This window comes from Saccopteryx bilineata, chromosome 9 (genome assembly GCF_036850765.1).
Source record: "Saccopteryx bilineata isolate mSacBil1 chromosome 9, mSacBil1_pri_phased_curated, whole genome shotgun sequence".
Taxonomy (NCBI): Eukaryota; Metazoa; Chordata; class Mammalia; order Chiroptera; family Emballonuridae; genus Saccopteryx; species Saccopteryx bilineata.
In genome coordinates, this window is record NC_089498.1 from 42,844,947 (window position 1) to 42,867,745 (window position 22,799).

General features: G+C 50.7%; 1 protein-coding gene across 1 annotated transcript; it reads left to right on the forward strand.

Annotated features, from left to right (window-relative positions):
* The first annotated feature begins 6,039 nt into the window (after positions 1–6,039).
* Positions 6,040–14,441, forward strand: LRFN3 (leucine rich repeat and fibronectin type III domain containing 3). Its single transcript, XM_066243315.1, has 3 exons — positions 6,040–7,164; positions 8,570–10,006; positions 13,364–14,441. Exons 2-3 carry the CDS (start codon positions 8,586–8,588, stop codon positions 13,818–13,820), a joined length of 1,878 nt encoding a protein of 625 aa, XP_066099412.1. The 5' UTR covers positions 6,040–7,164; positions 8,570–8,585; the 3' UTR covers positions 13,821–14,441.
* Positions 14,442–22,799: the final 8,358 nt, after the last annotated feature.

Here is a 22,799-nt window from a genome sequence, read left to right on the forward strand (position 1 = left end):
CTTGAAAGTTGCGGTAGATCTTACTATGTATAGTTAAGCAGAACCTCATGCACAGGATCCTGTTATTGTACTGGAGAAGTTGGTGCTTGCCTGGTACCCATCAGTCTGATTTAGAGAGTTTAGTGTTTGTCTATGGGGAGAGAGGAGGGTGTATTAATCTTCCTGCTCCTCTTTTTTTACTTCTCCATATAGGGGTACACCTTCAAGCTTGATCTTTTATTTTTATTTTTATTTTTTTATTTACATAGACAGAGAGTGAGTCAGAGAGAGGGATAGATAGAAACAGACAGACAGGAACAGAGAGAAATGAGAAGCATCAATTATTAGTTTTTCATTGCGCATTGCAACAACTTAGTTGTTCATTGATTGCTTTCTCATATGTGCCTTGACCACGGGCCTTCAGCAGACCGAGTAACCCCTTGCTAGAGCCAGTGACCTTGGGTTCAAGCTGGTGGGCTCCTGCTCAAACCAGATGAGCTCAAGCTGGTGACCTCGGGGTCTTGAACCTGGGTCCCCTGCATCCCAGTCTGACGCTCCATCCACTGTGCCACCGCCCGGTCAGGCGCCTTCAGGGTTGATCTTTAAAGAGAATCCTGGCCCTGGCCTATGGCTCAGTGGATAGAGCGTTGGCCTGGCATATGGACATCCCAGGTTTGATTCCCAGTTAGGGAACACAGGAGAAGTGACCATCTGCTTCTCCCCCCTTCCCTCTCTTCCTTCTCTCCCTCTTCCCCTCCTGCAGCCAATGACTTGATTGGTTCACTAGCTGAGGATAGCTAAGGAGGCTTCCTGAAGGAAGGGACCTCTATGCAGCTCTGGGCACTGAGGATAGCTTTATTGGAGTGCATCAGCCTCAGGTGGTAAAAATAGCTTGGTACTCAAGCATCGGCCCTTCATGGGTTTGCTGGGTGGATCCTAGTTGGGGCACATGCAAGAATCTGCCTCACTATCTCCCCTCCTCTCAAATAAATAAATAAAAATAAATAAAGTGAGTCCCTACTCCTCATACTGATTCATGTGCTAATTACAAAGCTGACTTAATTCCAATGAAATCCACTGGCTGGACTGGAGTTGGTGGGTACTAATTGAGGATAAAGGGACACTACCTCCACCCCTTCTTGCTCTGATACCCCCTTAATTTGAAAGGGGCCTAAATTTATTTATTTGTAAAGTGACCCTTTTTTTGGCAGACAGACTGCCTTCATTAATTTGAGTGTACTTGTGCACACATGTGCACGTGTACATGTGTGTACCCACCCCTTGTGACTGATGTAACTCTCTAAATACAGAGTTGGGCAAAAGTAGATTTACAGTTGTTCATGTGGAAAATAATACAATAATAAATAATACAAGAACAAACGTTTGTTTTGTGTTTATAGCTTCACAACTATAAGCTCACTTTTGCTCCATCATGTATGTTTTTGTATGTATGTATGGATGTGTGACTCACTCATGTGTGCAAGAAAATCTGTGTGCAGTGTTTCTGCACATATTCCTTCTCACATATCTGTGAGTCTGTATGTGTTTTAGAGTTATGTGTTTCTAAATGTGTGCCGCGAACCAGCGCAGCTAGTAATTCCAGGTCCTGAGTGGGAATGATGAGGAATTAATAGGCTTAAAGTAAAAGGATGGGCTCAAGAGGGCTCTGCAACAGCTGATGGCAAGAACAGAGCGTGCTCCACAACCGCTTCTTGCTTTCTTTATAGGGCAAAGTGGGCCATTAGCAAATCAGAGATCTCTGATCATGTTTCCAAGGCAATCCAAGAATTTTACCAAGTGCAGAAAACCTCCACCATACATAACATCTTAACTTTACACAAAACAAAGGATAGAAGAAACTCGCCTCCAGTCTTTCTGGGGGATGGGGGGAGGGGGGGTAGGACGAGTATAAACAATGCAGCATCACAGCTAACATGGAGGTATGGGGAAGGGCATGTAAATGGCCTTTACCAACGTCAACAATCAGTCAGAGGTTGTGGGGAAGAGCTTAGCCTTTTGCAATTTAATCAGGCAAGTGAGGTGGGGGGTGGGCCAACTGTCAGCTTACAGCCAGTTCCCCATACCTCTGTCCCTCAAAAATCTAAACTGCAAAAACCCTGTTAGCTTTTTGGTCCCCAACAAGTCTGCACTTGTATATGTCTCCTGAATTTGAATGTGAGTTCAAGTGTATGTGTGTTCCATGTGCATGCTGTGTCCATGTGTGATCTGGTGAGCCTCTGAGTACATGATGTGTGTGTGTGAATATAGATGTGTCCCCCGTGTGTATCTGTGTATATTTGGGAAGATTCTGTGTATGGATACTAGAAGTCCTGTTCCCACTGAGGTCCTCTCAGCTCTCCAGGCAATTACCTCTTTCTCCCTGCTGTGGCTGTTTCCATTGCTTCTATACTATCCAGGCACCCCAGAGCCGCCCAACTGCATATGCTATGGCGTTAAGACACCAGTGAGCTGCACACAAACAGCATAGGGAGTTTCTTTGTCTGCTTGCTTCTTTTGTATTTCTCCTTCAGGTCTCAGCATAAAGGTCCCCTCCTTCAGGAAGCTGCCTTAACTTTCTGGGGGCCAAAGGTGCTACCCCATCAGAGCTGTCTGGAGTTGTGTCTTTCCTCCTTTTGGAATGTGAGCTTGGTGAAGGTAAGATCTAGTACTATCTTAGTCACTACTTTTGCTGCAGTGACATCTAGCACACAAATCTACATTAAATACAGAGGTAACATTTTTGCCTCTGCCTGTCTCTGTTTCCAAACTCCATTATGTCTCTAAATACTTTGGTCTCTTTGGCACAAACTTGAGGTACTACATCCTGTCAATCCACCAGGTCTTTTTGTTTGTTTGTTTTTTGTTCTTTTTAATTTTATTTATTTATTACTTTTTACAGAGACAGAGAGTGAGTCAGAGAGATGGATAGATAGGGACAGACAGACAGGAACGGAGAGAGATGAGAAGCATCAATCATTAGTTTTTCATTACGCGTTGCAACACCTTAGTTGTTCATTGATTGCTTTCTCATATGTGCCTTGACTGCGGGCCTTCAGCAGGCCGAGTAACCCCTTGCTGGAGCCAGGGACCTTGGGTTCAAGCTGGTGGGCTTTTTGCTCAAACCAGATGAGCCCACACTCAAGCTGGCGACCTCGGGGGTCTCAAACCTGGGTCCTCTGCATCCCAGTCTGACGCTCTATCCACTGAGCCACCATCTGGTCAGGCAATCCACCAGGTTTTGCACAATAGTGGACAGTTCCCTGCACAGTGCAGATGTCCCAAGTTTAGCCCAGTGGTTCTCAAAGTGTGGTCCCAGCATTAGCATCACTTGGGAACTTTTTAGAAATGCAAATATTTGGGCCCACCTCAGGCCTACTGAATCAAAAACTGTAGGGTTGGGGTCTGGAGGTCTACAGTTCAGAAGTCTCCAAGTGATCCTAACACAGCTAATGTGTGAGGATCACTGGTCTAGCTCACATAAGGCATCCCTCCCTGCTTTCCTCAGATTGCAGATGGTCCTCAGTACCACTCCCTCCAAAGGACAATCATCACATAAAGTGGTAAGAATGGATAGAATCAGAAAAAACTAAGAACTATATGATTCCATACATAGGTGGGACATAAAATGAGACTCAGAGACATGGACAATAGTGTGGGGGTTACGGGGTAGGGAGGAGGAGAGGGAGGGGGTTCGGGGCGGGGAGGGGCACAAAGAAAACCAGATAGAAGGTGACGGAAGACAATTGGACTTTGGGTGATGGGAATGGAGCATAATCAAATGTCAAAATAAACCTAGAGATGTTTTCTCTGAACATATGTACCCTGATTTATCAATGTCGCCCCATTAAAATTAATTAAAATTTTTTTAAAAAAGAAACAACAACAAAAAAGAATGGATAGATAAATGCCCCAGCCTCTCTGAACTTTGAATGGGGAACAACAATTCTGATGTGTTCTACAAGGTTCCTTAATGTTCCCCAGAAGAACTGAGCCCTAGTTGCCCAGAGAGGTAACCTGCTTTTCATCTCCACCTTCTATTCACTTTCTTTTTTCATCTCCACTTTCTATTCACTTTCTTTTTTCATCTCCACCTTCTATTCACTTTCTTATTCATCTGTTTCATTCTACTCCCCTTGCCCATTTCCTGGGATTACCCCTCAAATGAATCAGTTCCAATGAATTCTAATCCCAGTTTGCTCATGGGATTATTTTCAGGTGTTTTCCTCTGTCTCACCCACGTACACCACTTTTGTAGCATCCCTGAAACTTCTCTGTCCTTTTCCTGAGTGTCTGCATAACCAGTATCCACTGTGCAGGGTCAGGAACACTGATGAACTCTTTTTTTTTTTTTTTTTTTTATTTACAGAGACAGCGAGAGAGTCAGAGAGAGGGACAGACAGGGACAGACAGACAGGAACGGAGAGAGATGAGAAGCATCAATCATTAGTTTTTCGTTGCGACACCATAGTTCACGGATTGCTTTCTCATATGTGCCTTGACCATGGGCCTTCAGCAGACCAAGTAACCCTTTGGTCCAGCGACCTTGGGTCCAAGCTGGTGAGCTTTGCTCAAATCAGATGATCCAGCGCTCAAGCTGGCGGCCTCAGGGTCTTGAACCTGGGTCCTCTGCATCCCAGTCCAACGCTCTATCCACTGCGCCACCGCCTGGTCAGGCGGAACACTGATGGACTTTGCTAATGATCTGGAAAGACAGGGCCTAGACCTGAGTTAATCTTAACTGCAATTTTTCAATACACATAAGTGGAAGGATCCAAAAGTCTGTTTTGAAACCTTCAGTAGAGCTAGGGATGCCAAGGTAAATGTCCCTACCCCAAAAAGGCCGCTTTACTGCTCCCTTCAGATAAGGGCTCCCAGGGGTGGTTTGTGACCATCCAGCTTCCCCCGAGCTAGGGCCATGACCACAGGCCAAAGCTGTGTATCCATCATACCAACGATCAGGTCCTCCGTGTTGTTATAACCAAGTTTCCAGGCCAGGCTTGTAGCCCACCACCGACATCCCTCTCCCTGAAACACCATCAGCATGAGTCATGTGGAACCCCTCATCCTCTCCCCCCTATCTTCTCACAAGCATCAAGATAGGCAGACACCTCTCCTGGTGAGTCATGTGTTGGTACAATCTCAGTAGGGTCCTCTGCGGGGCAGCGGATGTGAGTTGGGCAGAGGGGAACTTAATGGACACACTTCTCTGGGTAACCTGGCAAGCCTCCTGCCTCTGTCCCATTTCCTATTCTTCCTCCATGGGATATCTGGTCAGTGTGTCTTGATGTCTAGTTCCAATTCCAGAGGGCACAGGGTCTTGGATCCAAATTTTCCCTTTGCAGCCAAGGCAAGGAGCCTTTGGAAGGAGCAGAGTCTCCCCTCTGGGCTGAAAGATCAGGCCTGTTGCTGAGCAGGTTCCAGGTAAGGAAACTCCACCTGTGGAAAGGACATCCAGGTGGTGCTGAGACAAAGGGGCAGAAGGAGACAGACTTGGGGGCTAGGGACTCTGGGATGGAGGGCCACATTCAATGCTCTAAGTGAAAATTGCGCGCGCGCGCACACACACACACACACACACACACATATTATACACATACCCACCCATTCTCACAGCTGAGTTGCCCCAGCTCAATCTCTCTCTCTCCCTCTCTCTCTACACCCTCCACCCACTATGTCTCTTTGACTTTCTCTATGTCTCTATCTCTGACTTGTCCTTGTTTCCTGTCTCTCTATTTCTCCCTGGGTTTCTCACTGTCTCTGTATTTCCATCACTGCTTGAATGTCTGTGTCTATCTCTTTCTGTCGCTCTCATTCTACTCCTTTCTCTCCCTCAATCGAAACCTGCCCATTCTTTATTGTCTCTGTCTTCTATCTCTGTCTCTGTGTCTCTGTGTCCAAGGATTCTCGCTCCCAAGCAACGCCAGGGCGACTCCATTGGAGGCGGGGCCGGGACGCGCCTTTGAAAGAAGACGGGCTGCCTATACACCTTTAAGCTCGAGCGCGCGCTGGGCCTGCGCCTTTAAGCTCGGGCGCGCGCGCGGCCCTGGGTTCCCCGCGAGGAGGCCGCGGGAGCGCCCGGACCTGGCCTGCCTGGCAGGCCCCCACCCAGGCCCCCGCCCTGGCCCCGGCGGGGGAGGGGTCTCTGAGAACGGCCCCTCCCCCCTGCGCCCCGCCTGCGCTGCGGTGCCCTTACCCAGCTTGTCCCCGTCTTCCATCTATTCGAGCCTGGGCCTCGCCCCACCCCGGCCCCCGGGGCTTCCTGGTCGCCCCCGCCCCCACTGCAGCCAACCCCTTCCCCGGGCCAGCCTCTGCTAAAGCCGGGGAAGTAAGCTGGTAGCCACCACCACAGACCCAGAGCCTGCACCCCGACATCGGGGGCCTGCACCCCAATATTGGATCCAGAGATCTGGAAACCCTGGGACCCTGATCTGGGGCTGGAACCCCAAAACCTGGAATCTGAACACCTATATCTGGGGCTGGAATCTCAATATCAGGTCCTGGGACCCCAATATTTGGAAACTGAGCCCCAAGACTTGGAATATGGACCCCAAGAGTTGGAGCCTGAACCTGAAGATTTTGCATCTAAAATCCCCAATCTGGAGCTGAACTCTGAATTCTGTGTCTGGGACCTTGAAATCTGGGATGGAATTCTGCCTATACCCTGGAATCCACTATTTGGGACCTGAACCCTGAGATTTAGGCTTCAGATTTCAAGATCTGAACCCTGACATTCCAAGGGGCCTAAGTTCTGGCCTGAAGTCCTTGCTGTAAACTGGAAAGCTGAAATTTGGGACTAGAGATCTCCAAAACTTGATTTAGCCCCCTAGTGACAACCCAGCACCCCAGTTCTGGATCCCAGAACTGGGCTAGGACTTAGACCCTAAACTCTCCATTTGACTGTTTAGCATTCTGAGACTGGAGCTGGCGACCCTGACTCTAAACAACTCAAAGGTGTGCCTGGGTCTCTAAAACTGGACCCTAGAGGACCAATATTTAGGGACCTGGGACGTCAAGTATCAAGATCTAGAGAGTCTGTGACTACATTTATTAGCTGAGACACGACAGACAACCCCTCTTCAGAGGCCTTGGGGACAGGGAAAGCATGACCAAACCCCCTCCAGAGTCCTGACCTTTGACCCCCTTGGAGCCTGAGGATTCTGCTCCCTGGGTCGGCTTTCAGCTCAGGTAAGGAGGCTACCGGGAGACTCCCATTGTGGGGAGGGCCTGGAGAAGGACATCGTGGCTGGGGGTGGAGGCAGGTAAGGACCATGTATCCCTGGGAGTCCTTGGGCTTTCTCCCAGAAACAGACACCCCACCCGTGGATCTGCCTCCAGTTCCTCTGCCTCAGACACTCTCTGGACATTTGGTGAGCCTTGCCCCTGTCTGATCTCCTCTTCCACAGTGAATGACACCTCCAGGTCTGTAACCCACTCCCACTCAGTTTTCTAACTTCTTCCCACCATCTCTCTTGTTTGACCATCTCCACCCACCTCTCCTGCCCGCTTCTCCCGTTCTCCACTCCACTCTCCTGTCTCCTTTCTCCATCATCTTTCACACTTTCTGTCCACTGCTTCTTTTCTCTGGCCACCACTCATCACATTGACCATCTCTGGCCACCTCTTCTGTCTTTGATCATCTTGAACAGCCTTGTCCACAGCTCCTCTCCCTCACTCCTTCTCTACTGCTACAGTCAGTGACCACCTTTGACATCTATGTCTGCTGTGCTGCTCTCTAATCTTTCATTGGCTCTCTTGCCTTTGTCCAGCCCTGACTCTCAGCTGTGACTCTCAGCTGTGACCTGTGACTGTCTCTGACCATCTTTAACATCTCTGTCTACAACTCTTCTTTCCAGCTGCTTCTGTCCATCTTTCTTCTCTGGCTTCCTCTGTCCACATGTCCTCTCTCTGACTACCTTTCACGCTCTCTCCTGTGGCCCTCCCATCCCTTACCCTAATTGCCAGTTGATGACCATATGATGCTCTCTGGCCTTTACTGACCACCTCTCTTCTCTGTCTCTCTGATCATTTATAACATCTCTGTCTGCCTTTCTTCTGATGACCTCCCCTCACACCATCACCCAGCTGTCCTCTCCTCCTGACTACCTTTCTGGCTTTTGACCATCTCTGACCATCTTGTACCATCTCTCCTGGATCTGACCACCCCAGACCACTTCCTCTCTCTTTCTCCACTGCTTACCCAACTACTTCTCATCACCCCCACCCTGACCACCTCTTCTCTCTTTGGCCATCCATGACCATCTCTCTGTGACCATGACTAAACCTCTCTTGCTTATCTTCTACCCACCTGGATGAACCCTCGCATTCTCTGACCATTTCTAACTACCTCCCTTCCCTCTGATCATCTTTGTTCATTTCTGCTCCCTCTGTCCTCCAGTGAGACATCTCTCTGAGTCTTTGACCATCTCTTCCAGCTTTTGATACGTCTGACCACTCCTCTCTGACCACCTTTAACCAACTCTACTGCTCTCAGCCCCTTGTGGCCTTCTCTCCTGGTCTTGGACCATCCTTGCTCCCTCTGGCACCCATCTTCTGGCCTCAGCCACCCTAATGCCTCCCTTCTTCCCTGCAGGCCACCCCTGCCCGCGATGGCCATCCTCCCGCTGCTCCTTTGCCTGCTACCGCTGGCCCCTGCCTCATCTCCACCCCAGCTAGCCACACCCAGCCCGTGTCCCCGCCGCTGCCGCTGCCAGACACAGTCACTGCCCCTAAGTGTGCTGTGCCCAGGGGCAGGCCTTCTGTTTGTGCCACCCTCGCTGGACCGCCGGGCAGCGGAGCTGCGCCTAGCAGACAACTTCATTGCAGCTGTGCGCCGCCGTGACCTGGCCAACATGACAGGCCTGCTGCATCTGAGCTTGTCACGTAATACCATCCGTCATGTGGCAGCTGGTGCCTTTGCTGATCTTCGTGCCCTGCGTGCCCTGCATCTGGATGGTAACCGGCTGACCTCACTGGGTGAGGGTCAGCTGCGTGGCCTGGTCAATTTGCGCCATCTCATCCTAAGCAACAACCAACTGGCAGCCCTGGCGGCTGGTGCCCTGGACGACTGTGCCGAGACACTTGAGGACCTCGATCTCTCCTACAACAACCTGGAACAGCTGCCCTGGGAGGCTTTGGGCCGCCTGGGCAATGTCAATACCTTGGGCCTTGACCACAACCTGCTGGCTTCTGTGCCTGCCGGCGCCTTTTCCCGCCTGCACAAGTTGGCGCGGCTGGACATGACCTCCAACCGCCTGACCACCATCCCACCTGACCCACTCTTCTCCCGCCTACCACTGCTAGCCAGGCCCCGCGGCTCACCTGCCTCTGCCCTGGTGCTGGCCTTCGGTGGGAATCCCCTGCACTGCAACTGTGAGCTGGTGTGGCTGCGGCGGCTGGCAAGGGAGGACGACCTTGAAGCCTGCGCCTCCCCACCTGCTCTGGGTGGCCGCTACTTCTGGGCTGTGGGTGAGGAGGAGTTCGTGTGCGAGCCCCCCGTGGTGACTCACCGCTCACCGCCCCTGGCAGTGCCTGCTGGTCGGCCCGCTGCTCTGCGCTGTCGAGCAGTGGGGGACCCCGAGCCCCGTGTGCGTTGGGTGTCACCCCAGGGACGGCTGCTGGGCAACTCGAGCCGTGCTCGTGCTTTCCCTAACGGGACACTGGAACTGCTAGTCACTGAGCCAGGTGATGGCGGCATCTTCACCTGCATTGCAGCCAATGCGGCTGGTGAGGCCACAGCTGCTGTTGAACTAACTGTGGGTCCCCCACCACCACCCCAACTAGCCAATAGCACCAGCTGTGACCCCCCGCGGGACGGGGATCCTGATGCCCTCACCCCACCTTCTGCCGCCTCTGCCTCTGCCTCTGCCAAGGCAGCTGACACGGGGCCCCCTACTGATCGTGGTGTCCAGGTGACTGAGCATGGGGCCACAGCAGCTCTCGTCCAGTGGCCAGATCAGCGGCCTATCCCGGGCATTCGCATGTACCAGATCCAGTACAACAGCTCAGCTGATGACATTCTCGTCTACAGGTGCAGTGTCCAGACAGCGGGCAGCTTGGGTGGGGGAGTGAGGCGGAGGGAGGGTTGGAGATATGCGTACTGATACCCAGGCTGCAGCACAGCTGAGAAATGAGGCTGCAGGGTTACAAAGGAAATCAGACAGCAAAGGTAAAAGAAATCAGGCAGAGAGGGTAAAAGAAATCTGGCAGCAGTGGTAAAAAAAGAAATAAGGCAGTAAAAGTAAATAGTAACAGATATAAAGGAAATCAGGCAGCAAGAGTAAGAAGTAAGCAGGCCAGAAAAATAAAGGGTCGATTGAGGGGGGCAAGTTTGGGGAAATACAAACAAATTTAAGTAGTAAAGGTAAAGAGAAACCAGGTGTTTCCAGATGACAAGGCTAGATATAAGACAGGTCTGCAAGAAGAAAAGGAGATCAAGCAAGAAGGTATCATGATCATGGGGAAAATGAAACGAGTGAGCCATTCTTTAGAGGAACTCAGGTCAGAAGTTAAACTAAAGACAGGGAGGAGGTTAAATAGAGATTCAGCTTTGGGTTTGTGCAGCGTGAACTGCTCCACATATTTGGAGTTCTTATATGGTGATATCTCAATTTTTGGTTTTCTAAATCAAATTAAACCTAGTTCAAGCTCCTCAGTGGTAGGCAAACTCATTAGTCAACAGAGCCAAATATCAACAGTACAACGATTGAGATTTCTTTTGAGAGCCAAATGTTTTAAACTTAAATTATATAGGTAGGTATATTCCTTATCGAGGTGGCACCCACATGTGGTATTTTGTGGAAGAGTCACACTCAAGGGGCCAGAGAGCGGCATGTGGCTCGCGAGCCGCAGTTTGCCGACCACTGTCCTAGGTGATCAGGAATGTACAGTTTGCCACTGTTGGGAATTCCCTTCTCTCGTCTCTTGACAAACATAAAACCTGGGGCTTACACACTCCAAGAGGTGGGTCAGTACAATTTCTGCCCACAAGCTGGAGAGGACTTGGAACATCTATGTGGCCGTACGTGGTCAGTAGAGGTATTTCTGACCTGGGTGCTGCTGATATCTCTCATCCAGTCCAACCTTGCGTGGAGAGCTGTGGATGGCTCCCTGTTCTCACTGCCAGGCTGGGCCAAGGCTACAGTCTCTAAACCTACCTGCAGAGGACTGTGCCTTCCTAGGCTTAGGGTCTGTACCTTGTAAACCCAGCATCAGGGTCCCTGTTCCCTCCACAGGGGCCTACACCCCAAGGGATCATCACTTGATCTTTTCAGTCCTGGAAATCTAATGGGCTCATTTCACTCCCTTTCACAGGCAGTACTCAGTAGATTCTCTGGAGGGTTCACACCTGAAAAATCACACGAATCCTGTCCACTGTGCCTGGCAGGGGATGGGAAAAATGCTCTCCTAGATAGTCATCTTCCCAGAGACAACTACAGAGTTTCCTGCACCTCCCTCATTAAAGCAGTTTAAGAATAAAACAGGTTATAAAATAAGTTAAACCTCCAACAGGGTGCTCTGCTACAAAAGGAAATATAGTGGAATTGGGTGCTAGGGATAAAAGGAAATGGGGAAAGTAAGGATAAAAAGAAACTAGGCAACAGATCAAACGAATCAGTAGGCAGAGCTGGAAAGAAGTAAGGCAATGGAGAAAATAAACGCAGTGGTGACTGAGGCACATCAGTTTAATGAAAATGGTATCATAACAGAAGTCACTGGAAAGCAGGCTATATGTATAATAAGGCAACGGGACTAGGAGGATATTCTGTGGCAGGTTAGAAGAAAATCAGGTATCAGCAATATGGAGGAATTACGCAATTAGAATCTAGCTGTACACTAGAGGCAAAGAGAAATTGGGCACAAGCTGGAGTAAAGTCAGATGGGAACACAGGGTCTAGGCAGGCGTCCCCAAACTACAGCCCGCGGGCCGCATGTGGCCCCCTGAGGCCATTATCCGGCCCCTCCGCACTTCCAGAAGGGACACCTCTTTCATTGGTGGTCAGTGAGAGGAGCACTGTATGTGGTGGCCCTCCAATGGTCTGAGGGACAATGAACTGGCCCCCTGTGTAAAAAGTTTGGGGACCGCTGGTCTAGAGGGAGACTAGAAGGTGGAATTAGAGTAAAATTGGAGAGGGGGTTAAAAGGAAGTGGTAACTGCGTTAGAGGGAGGTCAGATCTGTCCTTGTGAAGACAAAATTGGGAAGTGAGTTGGAGAGATTTCTGGCAACAAGTCTAGAAGGAACTCAGGTGGTAGGCTGGTGGGAAATTGGGTGAGGGACTGAGGAACTCAAGCAGTAAAGTAGAGGAGAATAGGATGGGGGGGCCAGATTTAAATCAGGCGGTTGGCTCAATAGATAGTCAGCCTGGCATATGGACATCTTGGGTTTGATTCCCAGTCAGGGCACACAGGAGAAGCAACCATCTTTGCTTCTCTCCCTCTGCTGCAGCCAGTGGCTCGATTGATTCAAGCATCAACCCCATGTGCTGAGGATAGCTCAGTTGGTCCAAGTGCATCAGCCTCAGGCACTAAAAATAGCTCAGTTGATTTGAGCATTGGCCCAAGACGAATTGTCGGGTGGATCCCAGTTGAGGTGCATGCGGGAGTCTGTCTCCCTATCTCCCCTCGTCTCACTTAAATGAAGGAAAAAGAAATCAGGCAGTGGAAACAGGCATGGTCACAGGGAACAGATTAGCGCATATAAACAGAGGACAGGGTAGCAATAGCCAGAGGGAACGGGAGGGTGGAGGTGAGGGCGGGGAGGGGAATGGGGGTAGAAAGAGACTTTGCATGAGGAATGGGGGGCATGATGCGAAGGGTAGTGAGTGGTATATTGAGTGGGGCACTTGAAACTGTGCCAACACAATAAATTAAAATTTAAAAAAAAATCAGGCAGTAGAGTGGAGCAAAGTTGGGCAGCAAAGCTAGAGAGAACTTTGCTTGCAGGCTGATGGGAAATTGGGTTGGCAGTGCAGGATGGAAATCAGGCAGCTGGATATAAAATGAAACAGGGCTGGGAGCACTCAAGCGGTGGGCCACAGAGAGATTGGGCAGAAGTGGGGCTAGAGGGGAAGTGGGCAGTGGCTCTGGCAGGAATTTGAGCATGGGGACAAGAGGGAAATCAAACCCAGGAATCTGAGAGGACAGTAACAGTAAAGTTAGCCCATTGGCTGAGGTAAAATTAGCTAACAGACTGGAGGGCTGTCAGTCAGGCCACTGGCTTGGTATCAGACCAAAGGGAATTCCAGCAGTGGTAGAGGGAATTCAGAGGTTAGAGTGAAATGAGGCAGCTGGACTGGGGGGGAATCCTCTAGACTGGCGGGTGGGAGCAGAGAGCAGGGTGGGTGCTGGGCAGCCGGAGACCTGATCCCTACCTGCGTATCCCAACAGGATGATCTCAGCCGACAGCCGCTCCTTCCTGTTGACGGACCTGGCGTCAGGCCGCACCTATGATCTGTGCGTGCTAGCAGTGTACGAGGACAGCACCACAGGGCTGACAGCCACACGGCCTGTGGGCTGTGCTCGCTTCTCCACAGAGCCTGCGCTGCAGCCCTGCGGGGCCCCACACGCACCCTTCCTGGGCGGCACCATGATCATTGCGCTGGGCGGTGTCATCGTGGCCTCGGTACTGGTCTTCATCTTCGTTCTGCTTATGCGCTACAAGGTGCATGGTGGCCAGCCCCCGGGCAAGGCCAAAGCACCTGCACCCGTCAGCAGCGTTTGCTCCCAAACCAACGGCACCACACCAGCCCCATTTGCCCCTGAGCCATCCGTGCCCAGGGCCCATACTGTGGTCCAGCTGGACTGTGAGCCCTGGGGGCCCAGCCACGAACCCACGGGACCCTAGCATCGTGCCCACCTCTGTGGCCCTTCTGGCCCAAGGGATGGCAGGACCCAGGCACACTGTGGGACCTGGCCTCAGACTCACCGAATTGTTCATGGTTTTTAAAACTCTGATGGGGAGGGTGTCGGGCACTGGGGGACAACAAGAAAGTCCTATTTTTCTAAGCTTGGGCCTGGGCCCTTGCCTGTGTCTCTGTCTATGAGTATAGGGGGTGGGGGTGTCATGCAGGGGTCTGGAGCTGGGTATGCCTCCTCTGGGGAGAGACTGCTCAGTGCTGTCCAGGGTCCCTGGATGAGGCTGGGGATGGCCATCTATTAAGTCAACAGACATTCCTTGAGTGTTGTCCCTGAGCATTCCCTGTGCTGGGTGATGCTGCGGTGACTCTGACATCTCCAAGCTCTGCCCACAGTGATAACTCAGAGTGATCAGAGATGTGATGAGGGAAGCCTGGGAGATTGTAGGAGCCCAGGAAAGGTGCCTGACTCAGCCTAGGGTATAGTCAGGGAGGGCTTCCTGGAGGAGACATGTGACCTAAGAATGACATCTGAAGGTGATACTTGGCCAAAAGCAGAAGGAAAGGTGTTCCAGGCAGAGAACATGGCACAACCAAGGACTTAGTAAATATTGGGGTACTGTGATAGAGGTCAGGTAGGAGGGGTGAGCAGGATTTAGGCTTTCCAGGCTGAGGAGTTGAGACTGGCCTGATAGTTAAGAAGCCATGGGAGATATGCAGGAGAGGATAGGGTCAGGTTTGGGCTTTAGCAAGATTCTTCTAGCTGCCATGAGGAAGGTGGACCAGAGGGGAAGACTAAAGCCGGGAGCCCAGGTAGGGGTCTGGGTGGGTAACGGTGAGACTGGATCAGGACGGGGCTGGGGAAAGCAGCTAGAGGTGGGTAAGAGAGACATTCAGGAAGCTGAGCAGAGGAGTTATGGAACCGAAGGGCCATGGGGGAGGAAAGTGTCCAGGATGAGGCCCAGGGCTCTGGCTGGGGAGGGGACAGTAGAGCTGTCACGATACAGGACCAGGGAGAAGGGGCAGGTTTGGGGACAATGTGGAGGTCAGTGTGGGACTAGGTGGATGTGGAGGGTCCAGAGGACATCCAGAAGGAGACAGCCGGGAGGCGTTGGGACTGCTGGTCTGAGGCAGGAGTTGGGGACAGAAATGAGGGCTCTGTCAGTAGGAACTGAGGCCACCAGGGTGGTGAGACAGACTCTGGGATTTTCTATGGCTAAGGGACAAAGAGGAGCCTCCTAGACTGAAAAACAAAGACTAAAGAGGAACAGCAGGTGGAGGATAGAGTGAAGCAAACCAGACAAGTCAGACCCAAGTGATTGTTATGTTTAATGATATCAAGATTGCAGTGAACCTGACCAGATGGTGGTGCAGTGGATAGAGTATTGGACTGGGATGTGGAGGACCCAGGTTCAAAACCCCGAGGTCGCCAACTTGAGCACAAGCTCATCCGGCTTGAGAGCAGGCTCACCAGCTTGAGCATGAGGTCACTGGCTTGAGCTCAAAGGTTGCTAGCTTGAAGCCCAAGGTCGCTGGCTTGAGTACAAGGTTGCTGACAAGTAACAGGTCACTTGCTCTGCTGTAGCCACCAATCAAGGCACATACGAGAAAGCAATTATTGAACAACTAAGGTGCCACAACAAAGAATTAATGCTTCTCATCTTCCTCTCTTCCTTTCTGTCTGTCCCTAGCTGTCCCTATCTCTGAGTCTCGCTCTGTCTGTGTCCAAAAAAAAAAAAAAAAGGACTGCAGTGAGAGTGATGTTAGGGGTTGAGTTGGACAGGTGCCAGACTCAGCTGATTTGGGAGTAGGAGGTAAGAGAGTGTAGATGAGTAATGGAGAGCTGTGATCCTGTGGGCCTATATCCTGGCTCGGGTTGATCTGGGCCTTTCTGCCCCACATCTCTCTGGGGCTGGTCCTCCCTCTGTCTTGGACTGCCCTAGCCCCCCCCCCCCAGACTCCAAGAGGTTCAGAGGACCAAACTCTGGGCCTTGGAAATATCGGGCCTCATTGGAGATCCTGGAATAGGACCAGCAGTAACAGGAATAATGCTCCTTGACCTCAGGCTGTCTTTAGTGGTGGGTCCAGAGGCAGAAATGTGGAAGGAACTCGAGTTCTGTCAGTCTCCCCTCTGGAGTGATGCTAGTTTGAGGAACATTAGGAACAGTGAAAAGGGCACAAGACCAGACTGGCCAGTCTCACGATGTGGGGCACCACAGCTCTGTTGGTCGGTGTAAGCTGTTGTTGTGAGTCGGGGGTTATTCCACTGCAGTAAGCCTTGGAAATGATCCTCCATTGGCCAAGGGAATAATGAGTCCCAGGGATCTGGCCTGGCTCCGAGGTCCTCCAGCAGCATCATTAGGCCCTTCCTCTTGTTGTAACCCTGGAGTGGCCAAGGTCAGGAGCAGCCATCAGGGACAGTGAGGGATCTTGAAGAAAAGGCATGAGGAGGAGGAGGTTTGGATACTTAGAGCCAGTTGCTGCCATGAGGTGGAGCCAGAACACACTGTTCACCAGCTGGTTTTTACTTTATTACTATTTTTTAATGTATTGATTTGAGAGAGAGAGAAGTAGGGGTGGGGAGGAATGGGAAGCACCAACTGGTAGTTGCTTCTCGTATATGACTTGACAGGGCAAGCCCAGGGTTTCAGACTGACGATCTCAGCATTCCAGGTCAGCGCTTTATCCACGGCGCCACCGCAGGTCAGGCCCCCAGCAATTTTTTAAAATACTAAGTTATTGCGTGTCCACTGTGCTGCATGCTGGGGATTCAGTAATGAGCTGATACAGACCCATCCTGCCCTCACACAGCTCGCCATTGTGTGGAAAAACAAATGTTAAATAATCACACAAGCAAGTGTAAGCAAATGTGACAAGTGGGGCCATGCAGGAAAGATACATGGATCTATGAGACCCTATATGCAGAGGATCTGACCCAGGAAGAGAGGTTGAGGAGGCTTCCTGGAGGAAGTGTTGCCCCAGCTGAGACCTGAAGGATGATCAGGTTGGAGTCACCTACACAGTGGGTAGAAAGGGCATTCCATGCAAATGGAACAGCATGTACAGAAGTCTAGGGACTGAGGGATGCGTAGTGAGGAAAGGGGACGGAAGGAGGCCGTGTGGGTGAAGCGTGTTGGGAAAAGGAAACGATGCCGTGTTGAGACTGGAGAGTGAGAAGGGGGCAGGTGATGCAGCCCCTGTAGGCCACTGGGAGGAGTCTGGGTTTTATTCTAAGTGGCATGTGAAGCCATTCTAGGGTTTTGAGCAGTGAGGAGAGTTGTGCTCCCTGATCCTAAAGAAGCTCGTCCCTGGCAGGTTGGCTCAGCCATAAAGTGTCGGCCTGGCATGTGGAAGTCCCAGGTTTGACTCCCAGTCAGGACACACAGGAGAAGCGACCATATTTACCTCTCCCCCTTCTCTCTCTCTTTCTCTCTCCCTTTCTCCCTTTCCTGCAGCCATGGCCCAATTGAAGTGAGTTGGCCCCGGGTGCTGAGGATGGCACCATGGTGGCTCCATGGCTGCTGTCTCAGACGCTAAAATGACTCCATTGTGAGCAGTGGAGCAACGCCCTAGATGGGCAGAGCATCGCCCCCTATTGGGCTTGCCAGGTGGATCCTGGTTGAGACGCATGTGGGAGTCTGTCTCTGCCTCCCCACCTCTCACATAAAAAAAAAAAAGGAAGCCCCAGTGGCAGGTCTGTCTGCATGTGGGAGACCATGGAGGAGGCTACTGCAATAGCCCAGGCCGAAGGCTGATGAGCCCCAGTGGGGGCCTGAATGGATGGACTGAAGAAAGATTTGAAACTACCTCACCAGAAGCTTCCATCCTATATGCAGATGAGGACAGTGTGTATCATGGTCCAACTACCTGGCTCTCAGTCAAGACTGCAGAGAGATGGCAAGAAGAGTGTGGAGCCCTGGTATTTGATATCTAAAGATTTATTCCTTAGATGGGGCAGCTGACCTCTCTGTAGCATAGGAATTAATGACCTTTTCCAGGTTCAAGGATCGGGCAAACTGTGGACTGAGGCTCTGCAAGGCAGAGGCTGTGGCTGGTTGTTGTTGGTGGTGTGGAGGAAGGATGCGGGCACAGGAAATGTGGGCCCAAATGGGGGACACACCTAGTGGTCGCTTATTACGTACTGGAAGCAGGAGGGTAGGAGTGGGTATATGGGGGCAGGATGATCCCTCTAGCATGGCCCTCCCCTATCTCCCCCACAGGATGCCTAGACCATCTCCCACCCCCCGTGCAGAAACAATACAACTGGACAAATGGTCACATGTATCTAGAATTTAAAGTTAAACTGTAGCTTGTCCAACACTGCCCAGCTGAGCCCACCAATTCCCTGAGCGCAGGGAGTGCTACTTCCACTGTGCAACCCCTGTCTGGCTTTGAGACCAGTTTTCCTGGTGCAAAAGCACCAGGTTCCTGAAGCCTTTTTTTCAAGTGACTAATCCTGATACTAGGACTCTGCACGCTGACTCTGTGCTGCCCAGCCCAACCTATGTGGCTGGTTGTGGCTAATCCAACGCAGCTTAAGCGTCTGGGCATACATGTGATCCCTTGCAAGGCCTCAGCTCATGCCAAGTTTTTGCATCATATATATATTTGCATCATATATATATAGTGAGAGGCAGGGAGGCAGAGACAGACTCCCACATGCACCTTGACTGGGATCCACCTGACAAGCCCACTGGGGGGTGATGCTCTGCCCATCTGTGGCGTTGCTCCATTGCTCAGCAACTGAACCATTCTAGCACCTGAGGCAAGGCCATGGAGCCATTCTAAACACCCAGGGCCAACTCACTCCATTGGTGCCATGGCTGCAGGAGAGAGACAGAAGAGAGAGGGGGAGGGGTGCAGAAGCAGATGGGCACCTCTCCTGTGTGCCCTGACCAGGAATCAAACCTGGAACTTCCACATGCCAGGCTGACACTCTACCGCTGAGCCAACTGGCAAGGACCACTTTTGCATCTCTTAACATGGGCACATATGTGGGAGAATCAGATAAAGGGGTCATCTTCTGAATTGAACCTGAACATGGCTCCTGCCTTTGATTCCTCCCTGGTGCTTGTACCCTTCCATGCCTCACAAAAGCAAGGAAAAGTATCAATGCTCAGTGTTGCGCTAACCTGTGTAAGGTAATCCTGGGAATGACATGGTGGTGACCAACACTACCTAGTCCCTGCTCTCACAGAGTTCCAGTCCAGTCGAATAAATAGGTACCGAACGATGGCAGTCCAGAGTGGCCAGGACTGGCAGGGGAGAAGCACAGGTGAGAATGACTAGGGCCTGTTTAAGCCCAAGGAACTTTGGGAGTTCCAGGGGCTCCTAACAGCCTAGGGCGGGAGGTAGGAAGAGTCCAAGATTTCCTAAAGGTAGGGCCAGCTTCATGGCAGTGTGACCTATGCAGTCTCACAAAGCCCCACTTTTCGAAGGACCCTGTGCTTGGTTGAATGCCCTGCTGTCACCATTGTGACATTCCAAATGATTTTTGAATAGGGACTCCACATTTTTGTTTCGTATGGGGTCTTGCACACTTACAGGATGTACAAAGAGAGCCGGGAGAAGAAAGTATTCCAGGAGAGAGAACATTGTGTGAAAAAGACAAGAAGGAGGACAGAGGGTTATGCACTTGAAGAGCCAGCCAGTTCTGTGTAGCTGGAGCAAAGCATGGGAGAAGGACCATGGAGACAGCTGAGCTCACAAAGTGGGCAGTCGCCAGCTGCCAGGCTGAGGAACTGTGACTCTTTGCCAAAGGCACTGGGGAGCCATGGGGAGGAATAGGATCAGGTCAAAATCCTTCAGGTCTCCACATCTGCCAGATGGTGTCTTCTCCTGCCTCTGTCTCCAGTCATTTCCACAATCTAGGATTTCAGGTCCCCAGTCCCCTATTCTCTTAGACACAGAAGTCAGTTTCCATTCCTCTCCTTTCTCAGAATCCAGAAGTCCTGGCTTCTTGCCCCCACTGCCCCAGAACCCCAAAAGTTTAAGCCTGAAGCCTCTGTCTCTGCAGCAGGCTCAGGAGTCTGCCCCTCTTTTCTTAGGAACCCTAGTATTCTTGCCTTTCCCCCTTTGATATCCTAATTCATAATTTTCTGTTTCAGATTTAGACCCCTCTCTTCTCCAAACATAGCCATGTACTCTACACTCACAGGATCTTTTCTGAAGGAATCTCTTTCTTGTCTCTCTCTTGGTCTTTATATCTCCTTCCATCTCTTTTCTCTGTTCCCTAACTCCGTCCTTCTCCCCACACCTATCTCTCCATTTGGCTGAATTTTCTTGTACAATATTTTTCCTCTCCCTTTATTTTTTTTTTAATTTTTATTGATTTTACAGAGAGAAGAAGGGAGAAAGAGAGAGAAAAACATCAATTTGTTGTTCCACTTATTTATGCATCCATTGGTTGATTCTTGTATGTGCCCTGACCAGGGTTCAAACCCATAACGTTGGTGTATTGGGGCCATGTTCTAACCAAATGAGCTACCAGGCCAGGGCTCCTCCCTCTTTTAGCATTTCTGCTCGTCTGTCTCTCACTTCCCCATAACTGTCTCTCCTCTCTTCTTTCTCTGTCCCTCCCCCTCCCTTCTCTGTCTCTCTCTATCTGCCCCTTCTCTCTGCCCAGCCCACATAATTAGGCCTCGTTTTCATCAGTGGCACCAGGTTAAGCTGAAGTCGGTGCTTATGCGGAATATCCATACGCTAACCCAGGGAGTGTGCTGAGGACCAGACCCAGGCATCTGGGACTATAAATGCCCCTACCATGTGCCTGGCTTCAGCCCAGCTCTGAGCAGGTGAGACTAGGAGCCTTGCCTTTTCCCCTGCACTCTAAGATAGAGTCCTTCTCTGGGAGTCCCCTTGTGCTCCCCTCTGGTCCTTCAGTGGGAGGGCTAGAGGGCAGGCTGGCAGGAGAAACTACACTGATGAGCTGTATCTGTGCACCCCTCTCCAGCCATGGCTGTCATGCCTGCCCTGCTGTGCCCTGAGTTACCTATAGGGGCGAGTAATCCATGGGAAACACAGAAGGCCCCTGAGCTGGTCTGGATCTGGACTGGTTGTGCTGTCTGGGGTGAAGGGGCTGCCTGACTTGGATCTGTAGCAGGGATTGGCTGCAGTGGAGCTTCTTTGGACAGGGCCATGGCCAGCTGTGACAAGGGACTATTTTGGCAAATTTTCCTGGTGATCAGGGTGGGGGAACATATAACTTTACATTCAATTGCCCACAGAGCAGCCAGAGAGACAGTTTTTAAATAGACATCTCCACCCTTCTCCATTCAAAATCCTCCCATGCAATCATTCCACCTCATTCCCAGCAAAAGCAAAGTCTGTTCATTGTTCTATGAGGCCCTATGTGGTTTCTCTCATTACTTCTCAGATCTCATCTCTCACTCTTGCCCTTCTCTCACTCTATTCCAACAACACTGGCTACTTTACTTCTACCTGCTTCAGGGCCTTTGCACTGGCTGTCCCCATGATATACTTAATGGAGCTCTCCCTTGCCTCTTTCAAGTCTTTGCTTAAATGCCACCTTCTTACTCAAGCCAACCTGACCATCCAATTTATTATTCTTTTATTTATTTTTTTGAGAGAGACAGGAAATGAGAGATGAGAAGCAGCAACTCATAGTTGCTTCACTTTAGTGGTTTATTGATTACTTCTCAAATTTGCCTTAACTGGGGGGCTCCAGCCAACCCAGTGACCCCTTACTCAAGCTAGTGACCTTGGGCTTCAAACCTTTAGCCAGCAACCTTTAGGCTGAAGACAATGAGCATGGGATCATGTCCATGATCTCACACTCAAGCCAGCAACCCCACACTCAAGCTGGATGAGCCCGCACTCAAGATGGTGACCTTGTGGTTTTGAACCTGGGATCTCAGTATCCCAGGTCAACGCTCTAGCCATTGTATCACCACTAGTCAGGATGGTGTTTTTGGTTTGTTTTTGCTTGTTTGTTTGTTTTTGTTTTGCGAGAAAGAGGGGAGGATACAGACAGACAGGAAGGGAGAGAGATGAGAAGCATCAATTCTTTGTTGTGGCACCTTAGTTGTTCATTGATTGCTTTCTCATATGTGCCTTGACTGGGAAACTCCAGGCAAGCAGTGACCCCTTGCTCAAGCCATTGACCCCTTGCTCAAGCCAGCGACCTTGAGCTTCAAGCCAGCAACCTTTGGGCTCAAGACAGCAACCCTGAGATCATGTCTATGGTCCCATGCTTCATGCTCAAGCCAGCAACCCCATGCTCAAGCTGGCGACCTCAGGGTTTCAAATCTGAATCTTCAGCATCCCACGCCAATACTCTATTCACTGTGCCACTGCCGGGTCAGTTTCAGGCTATTTTTTAAATTAATTAATTTGGCCCTGGCCAGTTGGCACAGTGGATAGAGCAGTGGTTGAAAAACTCCTTAGTCAGCAGAGCCAAATATCAATAATACAACGATTGAAATTTCTTTTGAGAGCCAAGTTTTTTAAAGTTAAACTATATAGGTAGGTACATTGTTATTAACTTAATTAGGGTACTCCTAAACTGGCCTTTGCTAAAAGCATCCTCAATCTGATTGAGCCACATGTGGCTTGCAAGCCGCGGATTGCCAACCACTGCTAGTGGGACAACGTGTCACCTTGTGAAGCATAAGCCTGTGTGCCCAGTACCCAAGCTACATCTGGGTCCACGATCATTCCAGTTCCAAGATGGTATCTCTGAAAGACCCTAAAACAGTGTCCATATCCAGCTCTAAAACTGTGGCAATACCAAATCAGGATCAGAGAGTACACCTGAAGTTTAACTAGGGCTTGCGGTGGTGACCATGGCTGATCTGGGGCTTGCACAAGGGGCTGTGAATGAACCTCGCTTGAATCTGTAGCTGTGGTTAAACCACCACCTACCTGCACCTTTCTTTTGGCTCATGCCTGTAGCTGATCCAGAGTCCAAATCCAAGACACAGCCTGGATCTGGGGCAGAAACCATTTCA